The sequence below is a fragment of the Megascapheus bottae genome, chromosome 4, assembly GCF_031878675.1.
Source record: "Megascapheus bottae isolate mThoBot1 chromosome 4, mThoBot2.hap1, whole genome shotgun sequence".
Classification (NCBI taxonomy): domain Eukaryota; kingdom Metazoa; phylum Chordata; class Mammalia; order Rodentia; family Geomyidae; genus Megascapheus; species Megascapheus bottae.
In genome coordinates this window covers 43,424,036-43,448,906 of record NC_143512.1, presented here as the reverse complement: position 1 = coordinate 43,448,906, position 24,871 = coordinate 43,424,036, and the positions used below count along the sequence as shown (strand labels likewise).

The window sequence follows — 24,871 nt, the reverse complement described above, 5'->3', positions numbered from 1 at the left end:
CAAGGACTTCCAGGGTCCTGTAACTGGTCCCTAATCAGGCTACAGTGGTGAAAAAATGCAGAACTGATGACCCTCCAAATCTATAACAAAGCCTCACTTTTGGAAGAGGGAAGGTAGAGACAGAAAGCATTTTCTATAAGGAAACAATTCTTGATGCCTGGCAAATTACTTACAAAGGCATTTGTGTTTGTGTTTGTGGCAAAGAGACAGCCATATAAGATGACCACAGGGCTTGGCCAAGGTGTGTAATTTGGGATCAGGTCATTATTTCCTGTGACCTCTGTACAACAGTGTAGTCCATTCACCTGATTTGTTACAGCCTTGAGGCCATGGAGGGACACTCAAATGCTGTGGGTGTAAAAATGTGAAAGTAACTCACCTTGAGAAACCACAAAAACAGGCATCAATTCCAGACTGTTTTCTTCGACTACTTACAACAGAGTCTGATCAAAAAGTTAAAATAGGTAAGGTTTTTTGCTTTACTGTGTAAAAACAGCTGGGACCCACTGTGAAAGGTGGGACAAGTCATCTAGCCGAGTGTGATCTCTGGTCACAGACTCTCACCTAAATATTCTGCATTTGCATGACTTAATGTGATCTGAAAGTACAGGTTACCACACCAGTAATCTTACATATAAGAAAAGAAGGTATTTTTATTCCCTTATCCCTAAACCTGAATTTGCATTTGCATCCCTTCCTGTGTATAAGAGGACATATGAGAGGACATATGACAAGGCAGTGGGGTGGGGTCAGCTAGGGAAAGAAAAAGATCTAACCAGAAAGCATGTTCTCTGAGAAGCACACATTACACCCTTCACCTGAATGAACAGTAAAGAGATTCACTCCAAAGGTCAAACAGGGCTTTACTCAACTGTGGAAATGTGAAATAAAATGTAATCCACAACTTTAGCCCATGCAAAGAGAAGGGAAATAAAAGAGAGGAGTCCACACAGATTTTACTATTCAGGACACGCCTACTCACTATCAGCTTCACCTACTTTCTCCACAGCAGAACAACCTGTCCTAAGCTAAGCTAAGCTAAGCTAAGCGTTGGGACAGAGATAAGAGCTCTGAATCAGGCTGCAGGGTACCTCAGGAATGAATGACGCAAATATGGCATGACATCCAAACAAGGCTGGGCTGAGCTTTGCACACCAGTACATGACATATGGAGCATGTGGCTAAGTTCAAAAGCTAAGCACAGATGGGGATATGTTTCAACACATTCACTAGAACCCTACTGTGTTGTTCTAGATATTCAGCATAACAAGAGAACACAAAGACACTCCCCCCTCCCCTGACACTGACACACACACACACACAAACCCCATGTGTCTCAGGGAGTTCACAGTCCAACAGAGATCACAGATAATAAACACACAAGATTATATAGTAGTGTTGGGTAGTAAATGCTTTGCAAAAACAGAGAGGCAGGTTACAGCAGAAAACAGTGTGTAAAGAGACAGCTTCCAGAAAGATCTGAGGACAGGTGTGAGTGTCAGCCAGCTGGATATCTGCAGAAGCACTACCTGAATAGAAGGGACAAAACACGGCCACAAAGTCAGGGAGACACATGATGGCTTGCTTAAGGTCATTTTTCATCCTTGATTTCTTAGCACCAAGTAGGGACTCAGTTTACGTTTACTGAAAAAATTTAAAGTCCTCAAGTCCAAAATTACTCAATAAACAACTCATTCAATGTTATCAGTCAGGGCTTCCTAAAAAACTTTTCAAAAATGCACTAGCAGAAAATATATTTTCCTTGAGAGGAGCCATTTATCAGATGTTCACATGGATTTTTTTTTTTTACTTTCCCTCATAAAAGTTAAATTTCATAGCTTTATTTCCAGGAACATGCAATAAAAAGAAAGAAAAACATGAATTGTATTATACAGAGTAGAGCCTCTTTCACAGAATCTACTTTGAGACAGAGCTTGGTAACAACTCTCTGTTAGGGTCTGAGGTTGGAGGTCTACTGAAATTCTTAAGCAAATATGCAATGTGTAATATTTTCTAGTTTTCTTTGTTAAATAAACAAAACTAACAGCTTTCTCCTAAAAACAAAATAGTCGGACATGTACCTGCTACCTGGGAGGATGAAGTGGCAGGATCATTTAAATGCAGGGGCTGAACAACAGAATGAGACCCAGATTCAAAGGCAGGGAGAAAGACCAACAGCAGTGAAGCTTAGCAGAGTTCAAGAAGTGTATGACTGCCACCCAGCCTGGTCCAAGCCCCCTCTACCTACTATTGGGATGTGCCAACAGTTTAGAGAGAGAACTGCACAGGAAAAAAATGAAGGAAGGAGGGAGGAAGGGAGGGAGGGAGGGAGAATAAGCAGACAACAACAAAAACGTTGATAAATAATTCAAGACAATCAGACATGGAAAAAAAAGGGGGTAACTCAGCTAAATGGATAGGGAAAGAAAGAGAAGATGGATTGAAAGGGTGGTAAGAGAGAGGAAAAGAGACTGAAGAATTTAATTACAGTCAGAAAAAAATGATCCTTTCTTACCATGACACAATCTTTCACTGCAAAAAGTTTTCAAATGCATGGGCAATCAGGCAAAGGAAATCAGAGCCTTATTGGTTCCACGTAAAACTCATCCATTCGATTATTTTCCATATCTATTTAGCATGTGCATTGTGGGAGCTACTGCATTCTTCATAAGAGTCATATTTGAATGAGAATATGAGACTAATACTTCTAGAGAATCTAATGCTTGGTATAATGCTTTCACATAACCCCCGCCACACACACACACACACACACACACACACACGCACACCCTGCCTTTCCAACCTTTCAGTCATTCCTAATTTCTCATTTATATTCAGTCTGCTTTTCTCTAATACTCCAAGACTATTACTGTGGATCTCTTTCTTGAATTCTACTACAATTTTTTCATTTCACTCTCTTTCCATATATGAACAGGAAAAATGGGGGGAAAAATGTTCTAAAAACTCCCAATTGTCACAGTAGAAAAAAAAAGCATTAAAAAATAGTTTTAACACCAAAAAAGAAATTTTTCCTAGAAAGTCTTGCTTTCTGAATAGTCTATCTAAATAACTTTATATTAGATGGCAAGTATCAGTTTTTCTCTAGAAACCATTTCTACAAAAAATGTTTTGCTATTAATCTTGACAAGGTATCCTTATTCCACCTTTTAAATCATCTTCTGTAATTCAACAGACATATTCCAATTTTGCCACCCTTTGTACTTTGGGACAAACTAAATCCATTTTCCCTTGAAAGAGCACTTAAGGAAGTATTTCCAGCTTTAAAAAATTAAAAACATGTAATCTGGTGGAGAAAAGCAATTACATTTTTATCTTCAATTTGCTAAGTGACCCTACAAAAGAAATGCAAGGCTGATAAAATTATTTCTGCAAAATCAGGTGCTGGTGGCTTAGGTCTATAAAACTAGCCACTCAGGAAGCTGAGATCTGAGGATCACAGAAGCCAACTCAGTCAGGCAATAAAGTCTGTAAGACTCTTATCTCAAATTAATTACCAAAAAGAAAGCTGGAAATGGAGCTGTGCTAGCCTTGAGCAAAATGATTTAGGGACAGTGCCTGGGCTCTGAGTTCAAGCCCCAAAACTGGCACACACACATGCATAGGCATGCGCGCACGCACGGGCACACACACACACACATACACACACACACATACACACACACTACTCTGTAAGGATAAGTTGAAGGGCTTTTGATTTACCTGCAAAATAGTAATAGTAACAATAATATGTTTTGCTTTTTAATTATCTATTAGATCATTTATAAAACAATTATTCCTTTGACACTTCCCTTCTAGTGTGTTCTTAGAAAGCTCCTGCCTTTTATACAGTACACTGAATCCTAGCACCCAATGAGTGCTACAGGCAGTTTTAACTCTGTATCTGCTTCTTTATCCTCATTATTTCTGACATTTGTGTTAGACTTAGCTAACACTAAAGAAAACACAAAGTACAATGAGAATCCCTTCTGGAAATCTATATTGCTGACATTAGATGCTGCTAGCTAGCTCTACCTCCTCTGCCTTCTCATTCCTAAGTCTCTAAAAAAAAGAAAAAAGACGACACACACACACATGCATACATGCATGCACGCACATACACACACAATGTGAGGTTTACTAGTGAGAAAACCAGTATTTGATGAAGATGATAAATAGCAAGCCTAAGCATAAGGCAAGTCATGGTGAGAAACAGAACAGCAAAAAAAAAAATCCTTAAATGAACAGACAGCTGTGTACCAAGCTTAATGTGGACCATCTCCAATAAACAGAAAGTGGGTTTTGAATGGAGGTGGTTCCCATTTAAGACTTTCCTCTCCTGACAACTAAGCAGACCATAGGCTTTGGTGCTGTGAATGACACTAGTCCCGAGGGAAAAGAAACCCCTTTACTTTCATGCTAACTCCAGGATTGGGTTTCAGCTTAAGCCACAGTGTTCCTGGAGAGGAAACCAAGAGGTAGATACCAGGTTAGAAAAACAATGATTTCTTCACTGCTGAGTTCTGTGGTTACTTTATTACTCTACATTTTTTCCATGCAAACCAGTTTGCCATAAAAAAAAAAAATGCTTATATTAGACTTACCCTCAACTTTCCCAGGGTGATTACTCGAGCTATATAATACCAATTACAAGAATAAGCAGGTAATAGGTATGTAATTTAATGGCAACTATAACAGTACTGAAAGACAGATATGCACCCAACAGATTCTCAGATACCATCTCCCTATTTTCATAACACCCAACCCCACAAAAACACACCTCTAACTGGTCAATTACTGACCACACTTTTATGTACTCTATATCCATTCAGGTAAAGTTGCCAGGATGCACTAATCCAAATCTAAGAACCTTCTCTACCAAAAAGAAGAAAACAAAACTTAAGAAGAGAAAAAGCAGTCATCGAATAATGGCTCACAGGCTGACCTTGGTGCTCACTGTCTGCTTCAGTTTTCAAAGACCCAGGTGCAACAGGAAGGGGTCGAGGTGGCCGGGGCTTTGGAGTGGGAGGTGAGATTTTTTTCCTTCCAATATATTCGACGTAAGTTCCTGGGAAGTCTCCCCTCTCCCCACTGGTTTCATTATAGCCATTTAGCCAGCCAATTTCTTCAGGCCGGGCTTCCTGTCCATCACTGAATCCTAGGGCTACCAAGGACCCTTTATTCACAGTCAATACATCACCCAAGTGCAGATCAATGTCTTCTTCTCTCTCCTTCTTGTAGTCATACAGCGCTCTGTACTGGTACCCCTCGGCACTCATGTTTACAGATCTGTTACCATGCAACAGGTTAAGTCTGGCTGTCTACCACAGTCCAAATTTACGTTTTGATAGAAAGCAAATTCAGAGAATGTGCTAAAATTCCTAACAGGTGTCCAGAAGATGACAAAGGTTTAAGAGGATATGGCCATCCGGCTGTCCATCTGTCCTCCATCAATGGTGTGTGTGAAGACAGGACTCCACTTCCTCTGTGTGCACAGTCCCCCTTGGCTTCCTTCTCAGCAACTTGTCAACACACTGCCTGCAGGGTGACTCTGATGGCCAGGTCCAATCTTCTCTGATGCTGTCACACTGTCCATCTGTCTTTTGGTTGTATACTCCACTCCCAGCTTCACCTAGCAAAAGAAAAACAAGACGTATGAATGAACATCACACTTTGCCATCTGTGAATCTGAATTCCAATTTCCATTCAACAAGTCCTTAATCAACCTGGCAAACATTCATGGGCCAGTGTGCTATGGCTTGACACAGAGCACAACAGATAACTAAGACAAGTCCCTGCCTTCCAAGAACACTGGGTAGAGACAGGAGTGGTGTTTGCATGTGGCAATTTCCCAATGATACAAAACTGGTACCCAAAGAACCAAAACATTAGGTAAATGCAGTAACAGAGGCAGGCACTAAGTGTTGTGTGATTCAAGTGAAAGAGAGACCACAGGAATCTGAACACAGAATGGAATGTGTGGCACGATCCCAGGTGCTGCTGTCATGAGGCAAATGTTATATTCTGGGAAGAGCTAGAATAGGCCATCCAATCCAAATGAAGCCAAAGGAAGCAGGGAGAGTCTATCCCACTGAAAAGACAGGGAGCTTGTATGTGACTTGATGCACACCTAAGACAAGTTTATGAAAAATGCACTTCACAGTGGGCAGCACTGAACAGGACAGAGAAAGGGAAGCAACAGAAGAACTACATTTAACAATCCCAACATAACCACCAAGGTTCTGGTAGGCTGGCACCGAGATGGAGTGGAGGCAAGCAAAGCTAGAAAAGGTGCATTGCAGAACAATTAAAAAGGAAAGAAGATGGAGGGAAGGAGAGGAGAGAAAAAGAACGATGAACCAAGGGCCAAATACTTTGTGATCAAACTGAGGGACAGTCAAGGGTTAGAGACAACGGAATGTCCCTGAAATGAGGAAATCAAGTTAGAACAGAATGCGGATGCAAACTCAGCCACACAGAGGAGACTGTAGAATCTGGACTTTCTGAGAAAGCAGATCCTAAACAAGTCTTAAGAGTAGCAAAACTAAACTTTCAAGAGTCAAAAAAGGTGGCTGCTGCAGAGAACTCTGTCGAGGACAACTAGTGGAATGTACAGGACAACAGGAGTACTTTCCCATTCTGAAGCTCAGTGGATGGAGGCAGAGCAATTTTCAAACCTCTTATTCTGCAAGTGAGAGAGTTAGGAATAGGAGAGAATTGCTTCTAAGACAGCATGCAGGCAACTGCACTCCACTTGTTTCTCAGTGTTATCTTTGTTATAAGGAGTAAAAGCAACTTGAAGATTTCAGTTAAGCTGGCCACATAATAAAGCAATAAAGAAAAACAACAGCCACATAATTTCAGGGTGTTGTATCAGAGAGCTTTTTTAAGTTTTGAAGAGTGAAACACTTTAGAAGTTTAATATTATAGGCCCTCTTCAATGTAGTCATCTTCAGAAGCAAATTTAATCATAAATTAATTGTTTCGCTGGCATTCAGAAATGTATTCAACTTAACATGACTAAAGTCTCTCAGCTGTAATATACAATAGCACTCTTAGAAGAGTTAAAGGCAGTAAACAAATACTGAACACCTTTGTATAGCAAGAATATTTAATTTGGGAGAGGACTCTTCTTTGCATTGTCATCAGAGAAAAAAATTAATGCAACCAACAGAACATCTGAGAAAAACAAGCTATATTATGTTTGAAGAAAGCCTCTCCTTTAGAAAGATACAGAACCGAATTAAATATTCATTGCATAAATTCACACAAGAATGTAGAACAAGCAAATCTCATTTTTAGGACTGATGTACAAAGGAGACACAGAAGTCTAAAGAACATGGAAATTTGCAAATCCCTAAATGCTTGGAAACCAGGCAATATGCCGAAGAATAATTTAATTCCTCCAAATCTGCCTCAACATTTTTGAGAGCTTTTCCTGTTAGTGTATGACTGAGGGAGAAGGAGGGGGAGAGAGGATCCTCAATTAGTAAGATTCTTAACAGAATGGGAAACAATGATCTCAGCCTCAAGCAACCATCAAGCTTGGATCACAGCACACCTATGTAGCTAGGTATAGTAGGTCTGTCTCTCACTAAAGGGCATTGCAGTGAGGAAAAGCTCTATGTGTGTAACTGTAACCCCTCTATATATCACCCTGACAATAAAAAATAAGAAATAAACAAATAATAGGGAAGGGAGGAGGGAAATGAAGGGGTGACATTTACCAAGAAGCCCTGTACTCACAACTTGACTTGACTTATGCAGTTATTATTAAGTAGTTGTATAACTACTTAATAATAATAAATTAAAACATTAAAAAGTGTGAGGGGAACTGTGTGTGTGTGTGTGTGTGTGTGTGTGTGTGTGTGTGTGTTCCTGCACACACATGCTGGAATTCTGGACCTTTAATTCTCATTTGGCTTTTTTAGTCAAGGCTTTTGTTCTACACTTAAGTCATGCCTTGAGTTCAGCTTTCTGTGGGTTGATCAGAAATAAGAGTCTTCAGGATTTATCTGTCTCAGTTAGCTCTACACCAGATCTCAGCCTGGTACCTAGGATTATATGTATGAGCTGGGGCCCAGCTTCTCTTTTCTTTTTAAGGTCTTACTGAAAAACTGCTTGAATCTGAGTCTATCCATATGGCAGAAATCATGGAGGCATTCAATAACTGCCAAGAGATTAAACTCTAAAGACACAAACTACACCAAATGCAAAGACCTATAGGGCTTCCACACTTTCTCTGGACTTCTCAGAAGAACTTTACTTTTTCCCTGCAGAAAGTCTGCAAAGAATTATGGCTCCTAGTCAGACAAAAGAACTGTATACCTTCTATGACTAAGGGACTGCAAGGAGAATGTGCCATAGTCACAGCCAGGAAGACTGATGCAAACAGGACAGGCTAAACAGTCACGCTCCACCATGATTCTGAGTCAGTTAAGTGGTTTTAGGAGCATGATTATAAAAGAGGGAAAGCAGGCAGGACACTTATTTGGGTGGGACTTGATCATGTGGTACCAAAGTTGCGAGAGACATTTGTAGGCAGAAAAGGTGGGCAACTCTACCTGACTGTACCCTGTATGCTCTCTCCTGACCAACACCCATCACAAGGAGTCACTGTTGTCAATCACCAACAACTTCTAATACTTACATGTCTGTTAAACCATTCAATCTTCAAGACAACCACCAAAGGCACTACCAATTTTTTACATTACATATGTGGAGTTCCGGGGGGGAAAAGTATAGTATCCTGGCATCTAAATTCAGATCAGGGAGCCAAAACTAAAACAACCTCTACTTTTGCCATCACCAAAACCTACTACTTCCCCTCAACACCTAGAGACAGCCCAGATATGCCAGTGGTGTGTTAAAAGCCTCCCTTTACCCTCAAGACAGAACGGTCTTGCTGAGATTATATTTTGCTCTGTCATCTATCTTAACAAAAAGAAGCCATCATAGCTAAGCAGCAATCCCTCTCCAAGATCCAGCATCTCAGCCATGCATATTCCTGCCCCCCACCCCCAGACTTCATTTAAATTCATTCTGGCCTAAGAAGTCTATAAGCCAGTAAAAGAAAGAACTCTGGGCACATCATTTCTGGAAGTCTGCCCGTTTCTGGAATCTTGCCCATTTCTGTTCTATGAGTTTAGCTTCTGCCACCTGTATTCCTCTTGGCATCTGTCTCCTACCCTTTACTGGGCCTCTCACTGCACAATTCCTAACAAGTTAACTCCTCCCCAGGGAGATATGAGAAGCTTCAATCCAGAATTTTGTCATATCTAGAGGACTGGTTAGTTCTTTCCACTATCCCTCCAATTCTCTCTCCCCAGGATGCAAAAGATCCAGCAGCTTGAGACATCTAGCAATGCCTACATAACCCTCATACACACAATCTAGCTCTAAGTCTAGGGCAAGTACTCCACCTCAATTCATATTCTCTTTAATTAAAAAAAATCATTCTTTGAACATCTTTTCAATTTTCTGGAAACTATAAAAGAAAAATGAAACTTAACCAAGTGAAAATAGCCTAGTACACAAAATCAGTTATTACAGCTTCCACCTCGATTAAAATGGGGTGGAATTCTAGATGGGCTCAACTTGAGCTGAAAGTCATAGACACCAAATGTCTCAACATTCATTTCCAGAACAACTAGTTAACCTCAACGGGCTGACTGCTGAGAAAGCTCCAGCCTAAGTGGATAATATATAGGCAAGCAGGGTATGGAGGCTACCATCCCTGCTGACAAGCCCTTTAGGGGTCAACAGCACATACCCAGGTGATAATACTAAGGAGAGAGGACTCTTTGAAAAGCAATCACAACAGTGGATGTCCCTAAGCATGAGGCAGAGGAATGAAATTAGTCCCTAGGCTCACTGATCATTACATGGAAACTGGAGAAAGAGGAAGATAAGTTACAGAGCAGACCCTACCACCTAGAATGGGCCAAGATGAGGCTCATGGTTTGGTTTCTGCATCCTCATAGACACAGAGGGTCTAAAGAGAGGATTAGAGGAGACAGCCGGGAAGTCCCTCTTCTTAGGAAAAAAGAAATGCTATTCCTTAAAAATCCATGGCAAGAGGGATGAACACGGAGCTGCAGTGAGAAGAAGCCACCCTCGGCAGTATCTAAATAACTGTGGGCAAGTGTCACTTAAATCTCTCTATGTCATCATTTTATCACCTGTGAAAAAGACACAATAAGCAAACCTATACTACACCTGGTCGTTATGAAGACTAAAGACAATTACACAAAGCACGCCGGTTCTGTGAGTTACAGTAAGAATTCAGTATAGTTAACACCAGTTCAGTGGTTACTATGTGCCAGGCAGGGTTTTACATGTATCAGCTTATTTAATCCTTTGCCACCACCCTGGATACAATTACCATCCCCATTTTCTGAAGCGACAACAAGCAAAGACAAGTTAAATAACATGCCTGAAGCTACATGGCAAACTGCAGCTGCCATATTACTACTCTTAGTACTAATAGAACTGCTAGTAATGGTCACACTGAATGTCACTTGTCATTTCTACAACTCAGATTTAAAACAGAAACAGCCATCTGCCAGGAATTTTCTCTTACACTACCTTTAACTTCAGCAAGCCAGTTCTAAATTAATCCTGAAGCTATCTAAAATAAAACACTGCTGTAAATAGCCAGATAAAGCCTGTGTGGGGACTTTGCCCAAGCCATTCTCTCCCTACCTAAGGGTGGATCTGTGGAGGTCAGGGTTAAGAAGATCAGGGAGGGGCCTGGAGCTTGTCTATGGAGGATGGGAAGTGCATAGGAGCAGGAAGGGAAGAAAGTTAGGGAACACTATTCACCTCCAGAAGTGCTCAGTGGCTGTTCCCTGGCATTCCTCAAAAAAAGAAAGAAAGAAAAAAACCCTAGAGGGAATGAAGACAATTAAGTCCACATGGAATATACCCCAGTACTTGAGACCACAGAAGTAGGGTGGGGGTAACCCAGGAGGCAGGCTAGGGGATAGGTTAGCCAACAGTCCCACCAGGAACCTCCAGATTTACCATCTCAACTCTCTAGTGCAGTAGGTTGGTGGAGCCTTCTCATCCTTGAGCCAGACTCCAGTGATTTCAATAGTTTCTGGTGATCATTAACCTGAAACTATTTTGACTGTAGGAAAACAATGCTGTCTGAACAAAATCTCCAAAGATGCCTTTATAGTAAAGTTTTTTGCTTCTTCTAGTAAAACCTGTACTACAATCTAAGCAGAGTAAGAGAGAGAAAGAGACAGAGACAGAGAGAGACAGATCTCTAAACTAAGGTAGGCAGACAAGTTTATCAGTAATTACCATCTATTTTTCAGTTCATTTGGCTTAGTATACATGAACTGGCCTTTAATTGCCACTCTTAGGCAAGTAACTTCAATAGGAGTAGTGGCAGAAACATTGGCAAATTATCACACTAGGTTGTAGGCGGACAAGGCTGGGAAAAATGTAATAAATATAAGTGCTTTTAAAAATTAATTACTACCTACATTTTTAAATAAAAAGTGGTGATATAATTTTATTATGCCCTACTGATAATTTTGTAGTTTTCTAGAATTTTATTAATAAAGAAAATTTCAATGCACCAACCTAAACATTAGAGCAATATGGAAAATTTTATTTAGTGAAAGAATGGACTTTTAACAGTACCAAGTTTACTTATGAGTCTACACTTGAGATTCAAAAGACATTCAAGGTAAGACAAGAGATTTTTCACAGATCATTAGGAGAACAGAGGGGAAATGAGAATAACTAAACTTGATTATTTACAAAGAGGTATGAAAATGTCATAATAAGCGCATTATTTTGCACAAGTAATGTGTACTAATAAAGAATAATCTCATAAAAATAACTCTAAAGCCCTTAAAAAAAATCAACTAAGGTGTATTCAACATTTCAAAAAGACAAATGCTTTTTACCACCCTTTCCACCATCAATAGCCAAAATGTGGATTCCTCCCTACCATTTCCTGAACCACTTCTGGGTCACCCAAACCACTTCACACGTCAAATATATAAATTCAAAAATACATAAATAAAACAACCTATGGTTTGTGAAATAAATTGTTTATACAGATGATAGAGAATCACAATGTGAAGGAACACCACCCTATCACCATTTTTAAAAAATCAGATAAAACAGTAGATAACTATGTGTACATTGCATGGCTGTTATGCAACTAGGAAGAAGTTCCAAATCAAGAGCAAAGTTAAAAGCAAACTCAAGAACAGTTTGAAAGCCATTATCAGACACACACATGGTATGTCCACTCTTAAAAAAAATTCAAGACTCCTAAGGAAAGTAGCATGGTCCTAGAGTACCTGCAACAGGTATCAGCAAGAACATCACCCAGCACTTCTGCTAAGCAGAAAGCCTCCCCCACATTGGCTTTGATAACAACCTTACAGATGGGGAGAAAAAATAATTCCAACTCTTTTGGTAATGAGCAAAACACGTGTTTCCCAAAGTTTAAACAACTTTTGTATCTAAAAATACTCTCTACTGACTTTAAGCAGTTCAAGAACAAAATGGGCTTGTGTGGTGTTTTATTTTTCCTTTTGCAATCTCCTGTGCACAAGTCACCAAACAAGCGTGTGTCAGAAATGAACCTCCAATCCTTCCCTAGCTAACTGCCAACCATCTTGAAGGTTGCCAAAATGTGTCACAAACTGAGTATCAAAATGGATTTCCACCTAAAAAATTACACTTCAGGCCACAAACTCAAAACTTCTCACTCTTGACACAGCATCTCACTGAATTCAAAACCCGGAATTGCTTTATCCATTCAAACACTGCACTATATGACAAAGACTCAAAGAACAGGGGATGAAGTGAGAAGAAAAAAAAAAAAGTAGTCAGGAAATTCCCCCAAATAAAATAAAATTAAAAAAAAAAAAACTCACACCGACACCAAAGAGCGCCCGCACGCAGCTCCGCCAGGAATTAACGGTGGAAGTGAGACCTTTCCGGTTTGCACTGCGCCCAGAAGCTGAATTTCCCCAATCCAGTGCCTGACACACTCAGCATTCAACACGGAACAGCCATTGCGCGCACATCCTTGCATTCTCAGGCTCGAATTCGGGTTAGCAACATACATTTCGGTACGCGGGTGCCTGGCCAGAGCTTTGGCTGGGTCTTTGTCTCGTGATCAGCGGGGAGAGTTTCAGCCCTTGGGAAGGAAGTGAGGATTAGATCCGCGGCTTCCAAGGCGGTCCTCCCCCACCCCGCTCCCCTCCATTTCAGCTCCGGCTGGCACGCTCGCAGGCTCTCCCCAGCCGGCTCCATATTGCTGGGCAGGTCCCTCCAGGCTCGCCCCGCCATACACGCGTGCACACGCATGCACACGCGCGCACACGCACGCACGCACGCACACACACACACACACACAGACACACACAGAGCTAGATTTCCGGGCGGGGCCGAGAACCCGCTAAATAATGCCTCCAGCAACCTGCGCGGAGCTCGCTTGGCCCCAGACCCCAACCGCCCCGAGGCGCACTTCCCCCACCCCGGAAGAGGAGGGCGGCAAACTTGAGCCGGCGGGGGCTGGGGGAGGGGGCGAGCTCCGGGGACCACAGCCGCCGCGGGGCCCGGCTTGCAGCTGGAGGGCCGGAGGAAGAGAGGGGGGGGGGGGAACCCGGGTGCTCCTTTCCGCTAAGCGCCAAGGCAGCGGGGTCGGGGCGCACTCCTCTGGGGATGGTTTCAGGAAACCGCCGCCGCCAGGCGCAGCCAGGTGGCCCCTCGGAAGAGTGCGGTGTCGGACGCGGACAGCTTGAGATCCCGGACAACTCCCGGGGCGAATACGGCCCGGGGCGTGCACAACCGGCTCGGGGAGTCGGGAGCCCCGGGAATGCCGCCTGGTGGCCCCGCGTGGGAAGGAGTGGTGCCGGCAGCTGGGGTGCGCAGGAAGGGGGACGCGACACCGGCCCGCTTCCCACCCACCCCCGGACTCGATTCTGCAGAAAGAGAAGCAGCAGCCGGTGACAGGAAGCGAGCGGCGTCCGCCGCGCGCACGCACCGCCTCCCCCTCCCGAGCACACACATACCCGGACCCACCACCACCGCCGCCGCCGCCTCCTACCTCCCCAGCCAGCCGGCTTCCTTCCTCCGCCCGGCCCGTGCAGCAGCGGCCTCCTGAGCTCACGGCTCCGGCGCGCCTCCGACTCCTCTCTGACCCGCGAGCTCGGCTTCGCTGCTAGCTCGGCTCCGCTGCGCTCGCTGCCCTCGCCGTGGCAGTCGCTTCCTCCAACTCCGCTCCAGCTGCTCCAGACTCCTCTCCGTGCGCCCACAGCTCCAGCGCCCGACCAGGCCCCGCCCCCCGGCCCCGCCCTCCAACCAGCGCGCGTGGACACGCCCCTCTCCGTCCGCTCCACGCCCTCGCCTCTGCCACTCACGGCGCCGGCCTGGGCGCCCCGGGGCCGTACGGGCTGGCGGAGGAAGCTCGGCTGACTCTTCACGCCGCGCCCGCGCCTTCCGCCCCCTGCCGCGGGGATTCCTCGGGCGGTCGGGCGGCGCGTTGCCACTACCTCGGAGCGCACTCGCTCTGCGCGCCGGGGGCCCGTCGGGCTGGCTGGGCTTCTCCCGGGTCTGGGGCGGTGGAAGCTGGGGAGGGACCCGGTCAAGTCCAAACCTCCCTGGAAGCTGGCTCCAGTGTCCCGAACTTTTCGGAACCTCCCCCAAGTGCCTCCACTGGGCGGTTTGGGGGCAGGGGAAACGCGGATGCCAGAGCACGCCAATGCCGGGAGGCCATGGAATTCCTGACCTCGCCTGCACGGCCTTCCCAAGTGGGCGGGAGAACCGCGCCACCCCACGCGGCGTCCCGGGGGCGAGGGAGGGGTGAAAGGGTGAACCGGGAGGACGAGCGCCCGCAGGGCGGCCGACGCCAGCAGCCCGGCACAGCCCCTCGGGGAACCAGGCCAGTCCTGGGGAAGGAGAAGAGTTTCCCGAGGAGGGCCAACGCCGCGCTCCAGCCCTCGCAGTCCCCAAAGACCCAGCGAATGTGGGTCGCACAGATAGATTACTGGCCCCTTGGGCCAGGTGAGAGAGACTCCGATCGCTCCTGTTTCTTACATGTCTTAATTGCGAAATGCCGATCTCTAGAATAAATGCGTGAGTTGCTCGACAAAAAAAAAAAAAAGAAAAAAGAAAAGAAAGAAAAAGGATATGGGTTCAAACCCTCCTCTGATAAGATAAAATGCCAGCACCCAGTATTTTTGCTCTTGTTTCTATTTAAACATGTAAGAACTGCTGTCTTTAAAGGTTTTTTTTTTCTAAAATTGGGGAGGAGGGGAAACCTAGAGACTAGCATGCACCAGCTCTGAGTATCCAGAAAACCCTTTTACAACTCCTCTCCAAAGTACTTAGAGAAATATTACTTTTTAAAATATATTATCTTTTATTTTTGCCGATCTGAGCCTAGACTCTGCCCCTAAGCTCCTTTTGCTCAAGGCTAGCACACTACCACTAGAGCTACAATGCCACTTCTGCCACTTCCGGCTTTTTCTGTGATTAACTGGGAAATAAGAGTCTCGCAGTTTTACCTGTCCTGCATGGGTTCTTACGGGCATCCTCCAATCTCAGCCTCCTGAATAGCTAGGAATACAGACAGGAGCCACTGACACCCATCAAAGTTTATCATCTTTTAATAATTGTTCAGATAAATTGCAATTTAAAACATCAGTTTATAAGTACAGGGCATATTGATCTAAGTACAATGTACCTTGATCGATGTCAACTCCTTCCTTCCATCATTCTCCCTCACCTAGGAATATTACTTTAAAAAGGAAAGAGATGGGGGAGGGAAAGAAAGAAAAAAAAAGAAAGAGAGAGAAAGAGAAAGAAAGAAAGAAAAAAAGAAAAAAGAAAGAAAGAGAAAGGAAGGAAGGAAGGAAACAAGAGAAAAGAAAGCTAGGTTGGGTTCTGGCGACCCATCCTTGTAATCCTAGCTACTCAGAAGGTTGAAGTCTGAGAATCATCACTCAAAGCTATCCCAGGCAGCAAAGTCTGTGAGTCTCTTACCTCCAATCACCCATCAGAAAACCAAAAATGACACTGTGTTTCAAAGTGCACTATCCTTCAACAAAAAGGAGTTTCAGGGACAGCACCCAGGTCCTGTGTTCAAGCCCCCATGATTGACGACAAAAAAACCCCACAACGGTTAAACTTCGAATTTGGTGGTTTATTTCTATGACCATTGGAAGTGGAGAGGAAACAAAAAAAATGTTGAAATTCACTACCTATATTAACAAGATCACTCACTTTTAAGGGTTACTCTCATTCTAATGGAGAAATCCCACTTATGTACTGTTTCTGTTATTCCAACATATCTTTAATATTTTTGTTTTTTATTGTCTCTTGAAGCTGGGATACAAAAGCCCAGCAGCCACCTAAGAATCCACTTCACCAAGAAAGGAAATGGAGGTTTTTATCTTGGTTCTTGTTTGTGTTTTCTTTTTGTCTTATTTGTTCATTTATCTGTCTTTGTGGGAGTAAGGGGTGAGCACAGAAATGAAGGAGGAAAGAGTGAACAAATGCAACAGGGGTACTGATTAGACATTGTGTTGAAAATGAACTATGCAACTTGTAGATGGGGATGGGAGGGAAAAACTGGGAGAGAGCAAGGGAAGGGGTGACAATGTCCAAAAAGGAATACACTCATTATATGCAACTGTAACCCCTTTATATATCACCTTTATATTAATGATAATAAAATATATTTACAAAACTAAAAAGAAATTCACTAAGAAAAGCAGAACCCATTTCACCTAAAAATAAATACGAAATTGACCAAGATACATTCTTGGCACCTGCTCTGTAAAATGAGGGCTTCCCTGAGCCTTGCAGATGGAATGGTGTGTCTCACTTTGTGGTCAAATTATTTATGACCAGTCAAATCAACAGATGAAACTGCTCTCATGTTTGCGATATTTCCTTGAAGTCCAATTTTGAAGAAACTCCAAGAGTAGGCCTTCGTACAAGCCAGGTTCCTTTAAAGGAATGTATGCTCTCTTCACCTTCAAAGCTAAAACCAGCACAGAATCCCTAATTGTACTTCCTATTTTGACATAACTTATCCTCAACATATGTTCTATTTTTCTTTTTCCCATCCCAGTTGAACACATAGCTTGAGTCCACATCATGTCCCATGGACGGTAAATAAAATTCTATTTCCATATACAGTGACTGAATAACTTATGTCAGTAGTGTTAGCATTTTATTTTCATTTTGCGTTGACTTCTATGAAGTAAGAAGCAGAAAGCAGCACATTACCAATATTCAGTATCTTTTATGTGTGCACATGTGAGCCTGACCTGGGGTTTGAATTCAAGGCCTGGGATCTGTCCCTGGGCTTTTGTGCCTAAGGCTAGTGCTCTAACTTGAGCCACAGCTTCACTCCCAGCTTTTTTGATATTTACTTGGAGATAAGAATCTTATGGACTTTTCTGTTTGGGCTGATTTTGAACTGTGATCCTCAGATTGCAGCTTTTTGAGTAGCTAAGATTACAGACCTGAGCCACTGGCACCAAGCTGGATTTATTTCTTTTAATGACTTTTTCTTTAATGACATCAAATAAACCTCAAATAAAACTGCTATAAGGTGTAGTCACGTGATGAGGCCAAGGGCCCTAAGGTACTACCTGCCTTCCTAAATCATTGGAACAGCACCCAAGAATGTACTCACTTGGGAACATAAAGTATCTACCATTACAAAAGAACTGCGGGAATGGGCTACAGCAATCAGTGTTAATAAGTCCTTCAAGACATTTGATGCATGCTAGAGTCGGTCAACCATTGTTAGGATCTCTGGGACACTATAGAGCACACTGTAATAAAATGTCCATAGAAACCTATGAATGCCACTGTTCAAGCTGTAACTGGCCCATTGGTTGGCTATACGCTGGCATCCCCACCGAGGAGTGATGATGACAGAGGAGGTAAGTGTCTGACAGAGATACATGTGATGCAGGTGGGTTAGAAGTGAAATGCAAGAGGTCCAGGACCATCTCTATACAGAGAAGTTTTTCAGAGGCCAAAACGGACAAGATGGCCTTTCCAAAGAAAGCCAGGGAGGTGCTTTGACTTGCCTTCCTCAGTCTAGCTACCTCAATAATCTGGTGTTAACACAAGTTCCATAAATGTGAAACCGGAGTATTATTTTTTAGGGTTCAAAATCCAAACCTAATAAATATAAATGTCTTAGAACCTTACAGTAAGATTCCGAGTCCATCAGGAAGAACTTTCTAGAAATATATAATCCTTGGCTTTCTATTAGACCTCAGGACCAGCAATGAGCAGTTGAACAAGGTTCCCAGGTGATCTGTTATTCAAGTTAAACTTTAGGAAGCCCTGTTTTAGAAGTCCCCAGTAGCACACTGCCACTGCCTGGAAATCTCGTAAAAATCCCATTATCTAGTATTCGTCCCAGATGGATCCTACCAAGTCTCTATTTTAAAATCTCATGTGATTCCAATGTGAAACCAGCCTTGAAGAACCATGGCCTTGGAGAATCCAGACAGGAATGGTGCCATTAGAACCCCCAAGCTGTGGGAGAGTCCAAATGCAGACCTTTAGAGGAGCTGCTGAGCCTAGAGGTGAGTTACAATGGTGTTATCCCACATCACCAGACCTTCCAATTTTTAGAAGGAAGCTAGAAATCCCGATATTTTTTTTCTGGGCAATTTCCCAATTATTAAATGCTCGCAATTAACTTCTTTTGAACTGTAGTTTAGGCCACATCTGTATGATGGCCACCAGTTTGTGATTTTATGATTTTATGATGCTATACATCATAAAATTAAGTGAGCTTCAAATAAAAAAAAAAGATTAGCCAAGAAGCACAAACCAATGTTGGTCTAAGGACATGGGTTTTACTCTCCAACAATACCAAACAGTGTAGGCATGCAGTGGCAGGGTTGGTAATAGGTAAAATACCACAGCTTGGAACTCTGGGGCCAAACACTGTGGTCTTTTGCCCAACATTTTTTCTTTACCTTCTATCCTGCCTGGTAACTAAAAAGAAGTGCTTAGGGGGAAAGTAATCTGTGTTTTACTATCTTATAATTTTTACCTATTATGTGTTAACTAGCTTAAGCACATATTATAGAGCAGCATTCCAAAGTGGTTATTCAGAATGCTTAGCACAGGAAGACTCTGGAGGATGAACAGGGTTACAGTTCTCATGCTGTGGATTTGGCAATCCTAGGTGCTGTTATAGTGTGTGGTGGTGAATTATTAGGAGAGGGAATCCGGGAACCGTATCTTGGAGTCAGAGCACAGTCACTAGGCTCAAAAGTCTGATTAGAGTTCATGCTCTTAGCTTGGGGAACGAGCAGTGCTGGACGATTTTGCTGTCTCTTTCAGCATTTCAGTCATTGAATAGATTCTAAATAAATGTATCAGTATTAATGGGGTGATGAGGCACTTAATGATAGTTTCAGATAAAGATAGCTGGATATATTATTCAGTCATAAAAAGGGAGTTCTAATATATATTACAACTTGGGTGAACCTTAAAAATCTTGTGCTTGGGCAGGGAGTTTGGCCTAGTGGTAGAGTGCTTGCCTAGCATGCACCAAGACCAGGGTTCGATTCCCTAGTACCACATACTTAGAAAAAGCCAGAAGTGGTGCTGAGGCTCAAGTGGTAGAGCTCTAGCCTTGAGAAAATTCCAAGGACAGTGCTCAGGCCCTGAGCTCAAGCCCAGGACTGGCAAAAACAAAAACAAAAACAAAAACAAAAAACCTTGTGCTAACAAAGAAAAAAAAAACTACATGATTCCATTTATAAGAAATATCTAGAAGAGTCAAATTCATAAACAAACATAAACGTTAGATTGATGGGAATGGGAACTTACTGCATAAGCGGTGCAAATTTTCTGTTTGAAGTGATAAAAAAATTGAAATAGGTGATGATTTCACAAGATTGTAAGTGGAATTAATCCCAATGAATTGTATACTTAAAGTGAAAAAGTTTATATTACGTATATTTTACCAGAGCAAGAATCTTCTTAAATTAAGGATCAACTTTATTTAAAGGAATCTTTCTTGTATTTTCTAGATTTTTAATAAGTGTTGGATTGAAAGTGAAACCACAATTCAATACCACTGAAAACCCGTTAGAAGAGCTAAAATTAGAAAGGCTCCTACACTAAGTGTTGACAAGGACATGGATCAAGTCTATTGCACTGGAGGTGGGAACATTAAAATAATCAGCCCAACAGTTTCAAGCTTGTTTAAATTGAATATTCATTTATAGTAAGACCAAGCTATTCTACTCTGAAGCATTTTTCATGAGACAAATGGAAGCACATGTCCATTCATTTGTAAATGCATGCTCAGCTTTATAATCTTCAAAACTTTGAATAATAGAATGCCTATTAGCACCTGAGTGAGGAAACAGTATTCCCGCATGATGGAATATTACTTGGCTAAAAAGGAAGGAAGGAAAGAAGGAAGGAAGGAGAAAGTCAAGGGAGTAAAGGAGGAGAGAAAGAGAAAGGAAGGAAGGAAGGAAGGAAGGAAGGAAGGAAGGAAGGAAGGAAGGAAAGAAGGAAGAAGGAAAGGAAGGAGAGGGAGGGAGGGGAGGAGGGAGGGAAGAAGGGAGGAAGGAAAGAAGGAAGGAAGGAAGGAAGGAAGGAAGGAAGGAAGGAAGGAAGGGAGAGAATAGGAAGAGAATTGACACACAGTATGGGATAAATTGCAAATTGATACTGAGAAAAGAAAGCTTCAAAATTTTTAAAGACTGAGCTGAGCACTGATGCCTCATACCCATAATCTTAGCTACTCAAGAGGCTGAGATTTAAGGATCATGGTTCAGGTTCAAAGCCATCCCAGACAGGAAAGTCTGTGAGGTTCTCACAGATTCAAAGTGGTAGAGCACTAGCCTTGAGCACAAAAGTTCAGAGATATCACTCCGGCCCTGAGTGTAAGCCCTATGATGGAACAAAATTAAAATTGAGTATAAGGCAGATGTTGGTGATTTTTGCCTATAATCCTAGTTACTCAAAAGGCAAGTTCAAAGCCAGCCAGAGCAGTAAATCCACGAGGCTCTTTTCTCTACTAACTACTAAAAACCTGGAAGTATGGCTCAAGTGATAAAGCATTGCATGAAAATCTAAGGGACAGTGCCCAGGCCCTGAGTTCCAATTACATACATATGGCTTGCTTTTCTTACTTAAAATTTTAGAAATCCAAACATCTGTGACAAGAAGCAAGGATCTCCAAACTGCCTGCTCATCTACTGTGATGATGTGGGCACAGAGAGATGCAAGGAAAAAGAACAAAAGAAGCTATTTGGGAGAGAGACAACTTGCAGTTAATTATATCAGTTATGCCTTGGTGAAGCGTAGCGGGGAAAAAAGAAATAAAATCTTTTCTTCACGGCATTTCAACTTCATCAATCAGAAAATTGTTATGATATACTGGTTTTTCCCCAAATAATGAAAATTTTGTAAGATTTGCCAACAACTTGTCATAATAAATACTAAAGCCTACAATGTTTATTTTGTTACTGATATTCTTTTGATATGATGTTCTTTTTCAATGCATAACCTTTAAAGCCATATTAGCAGTCTGAAAAATCTTAAGTTATATTATCCTCCTTCCTGAAACTGGAGAAACAGGGGATCAGAATTATTCATTGAAAGTTTGCTATTGTGGTGTTGGGGTAATATTAGTCCAGACTGTCCTCAAACTCATGATTCTCCTACCTCAGAATCCTAAGTTTTAGGATTACAGGAGTGCACTGCTGCCTCTAGCTTGGATATTGCTTTTAATGAGCACAGACTCTTAGTAAAGAGTGCACTAGAGTTTTGTTGAATATATTATGGAGTGCATCAGGAATTTACTCCCTTGAATGGATAAACATGCTCTTATTCCTTTTGTTTTCTTTTGCTTTTTGTTGATGTTTATTTGTCTGGTCTTCATAGGTACTGAGGCTAGAACCCAGGACTTTGCACTTGTTAGTCAAGTGCTTTGCCACTGAGCTACATCCCCGCCCCATGTTCTTGCTCTTAACCCTTCTCCTCACTGGTAGGCAGGCACTTTTCCTCTGATTCACACCCCTGTCATTTTTGCACCCATTATTTTGAGATAGTCTGTCTCTTTGCCCAGGTCTGACCCATGAAGCTCTTATTTTATGCTTCCTCCCATGGTTAGGAGGATAGACACAGCTTGTTTTATTGAGATAGACTCTCACAAACTTATTTTTTGGGGGGGTGGGGTGGGGTGGGGATTGTCTTGGAATTGCAATCTCACATAACTGGGATGACCACAGCCCAACTATCAACTGGGAAGGAATCTCATGTACCTTTTGCCAGCACTGGCCTGGAATCATGATCCATTCTCCAGATCTCAGCTTCTCAAGAAGCTAGGAGTACAGATGTTAGCCACTACGTTGGGCTTCTCTATTCCCTTTTAGCATGGACTTCACACAGCTACTTCCCTTTGATTAAAATGCTTTTACAAAGCTTGCTATGGTACACTCACTCCAGCTTTCTGAGTTAACATCACAATCCAGCTCTATCTCTTTGAGACTAAAACTCAATCACTTCTCACTTCGGTTAGAATTCAGTGATGAGAATTTTTTTTTTCTATCACCATCTACAGACTCTACCTCTGAGGCTGATTCATTGTGTTTCAATAATTATATTGATTTGTTTTTTAGAGTCACTTTTCCTGCAGTTCCAGAGCCACATTATTCCCCAAATTGACCCTTGGGAACTGTAACAACTGTGACAGTCCACTTATCAAAGTGATTCGGAGACACTGCACCCTGTCTTTTCTTTTTTAATCTGAAGATGAGCTTGCATTCACAAAGTGACAAGGAGTATAAATACAACAAAAAGCAAGCTAATAAATTACATTTCTTGGTGATTCAGCTAATTGGAAATTTAGTCCTTGATTGATTCCAGTCCACACCCTAGCCTTGAGCGCTGGCACACATTGTCAGGATGCTGTTACAGCTGTCTGGGTAAAAGGATTTGCTGAAATACACTCTTGTTGGTACTGCCAGCATAAAAATTAAAGACAAAGTCACACGGACAGATAATGAGGCCTTTATGGAAGAAACTATGTTGGACAATCTCATTGCTCAAAGAGAAATTAAAAAACAAAAAACAAAAAAACTCTCCCATCTTTGTTTCCCCACTGGAGAGGACCCAAAGCTGTCAGGCTACTCACAGAGCATAGCCCAGAGTATTCAGAGAGCCTCACAGGAGAAAGGGAATATGTTATCTTTGCCTTTCCAATGTGGCTCCAATCACAAAGGTTTTCCCTCACTCCGCCCCTCTTCCCCTCCCTCTCCACCCCCTCCCCCCATCTTGGCACACTATGTGTGGCAAAGAAAACACTTTAGATCAAGTGATGATATATGCTGACAGTATTGGTTTCCAGAAAGCCTTAGAATCCTTTAACACTCAAACTCCTCATTGCAGAAATGAATATATCACAATGCTCAGAAGAATCCCCTTCCTGGAGTTATAAGTAAAATATATTGGTTTCTTTCATCAGTAAGGTGCTGGTGTGTGTGTGTGTGTGTGTGTGTGTGTGTGTGTGTGTGTGTGTTGGAGGGAGACATGTCTTAAGTTTTCTGTTGTAGGAAGAGATCTATGTTTATAATAGCTTTTGTACTAAAATTTGAGGTTTTAAAAATGGCTTTTCATAGAAATTACTTTATTTGATGTACTGGCCTTGAATTATAGGCAGAACATAGATTGGGATTTTTCACTTTATAGATGAAGACATAAACTAGGGAAGGTTTTGTGATTTGGCTCAGGTCCTGTGGAGGTGGGGGGGTGACAGAACTGAATCTCCTCTTTGTTCTTCTGGCTGGAAGGCTGCAGCACCTGCTGCAGCATGGTTAGCTGAAGCCTCCTTTCAGGGTAACACCCTCCTAATCCTTAGTCTGTGGCTGGCCACATGTAGGCAACTTTCAGCCTAACCATAGTGGATTTATCATCTCCCCAAACCTACTGGAAGCCTGAAGAGGATATCAGATGGCTACCCCAGAATTCTAGGCGCCTGAAGTCTCCTCACTGCTGGAGAGTTCTGCAGCATTGGCAAGTTCTTTAGTTCTTTCACTTTTCCTAATTTTGGGGAAAGGAATCCAAGTTCCAAAGAGGCTAAAGAATTGTCTCTCCATTACAAAGATAGCTGCTGCTCTAAGTCACATGGCTGGTGAATGAAAGGATCATGACAAGAACTGAAGTGGCTTCTGGACCCCAGCTTTGCTGTTTTAGCTATGGCTACTGTGGTTTCATTCTGGTTTAGCTAGTACCTGGTAAATGCATACGTGCCAAATATAACCATTGTACCATTGACTTATTGAAGAAAAGATTTATGACTTGAATAAATGATTATAGAACTGTCAACAATGCCCTTGTAAAAGATTAATAATCGAGTACAAAATTCAGGCACTATGCCATATGAAACAGAGGGTGGGACAATACAGCCCAGTGATGCAATCCAAAGCAAAACTTACTGAAACTTAAAAAGTTTTTGCAATATTCTTCACATTCCATGGCAAAGGAATGGCTAATTTCTGCTCTTTGCACAGTCACCAGATTTGAAAGGACAAGAAAACACCCATCTTCTTAGGACATTGGTGTGACCAATGTGTTTTCAGATACCCTCATTTCCACCTACACTGTACCACCCAGGCTGGGCCTTATTAAAATGCAAGTGGGATCCCCTCATTCCCTTATCTATCTCCATGTCACTGGAAAAAACCAGTATTGCCATATTCCCCAAACTAAAATCCTCATGCTCCTCCTCTCATGAGGACTAGCATTACAAAGAGGTGACTTCATTCTTTCTTGGAGGGAGGTTCAGAGTGCCTTGGCTTACCAACAGGTCCCCTTGAACAAGGAGGCA

The 24,871-nt window shown here is 42.5% G+C and overlaps 1 protein-coding gene across 1 annotated transcript in view; it reads right to left on the bottom strand.

Moving 5' to 3' along the window:
* The window catches only part of Pik3r1 (phosphoinositide-3-kinase regulatory subunit 1), a 76,943-nt gene extending 62,659 nt beyond the window's left edge, over positions 1-14,284 (bottom strand). The window contains exons 1-2 of the mRNA XM_090331766.1: positions 14,084-14,284; positions 4,943-5,629 (exon numbers count right to left, since the gene is read on the bottom strand). Coding sequence (XP_090187892.1) covers positions 4,943-5,276 — 334 coding nt within the window. The 5' untranslated portion in view covers positions 5,277-5,629; positions 14,084-14,284. The remainder of the gene's footprint in view (positions 1-4,942; positions 5,630-14,083) is intronic.
* Between the last annotated feature and the right edge of the window lie 10,587 nt (positions 14,285-24,871).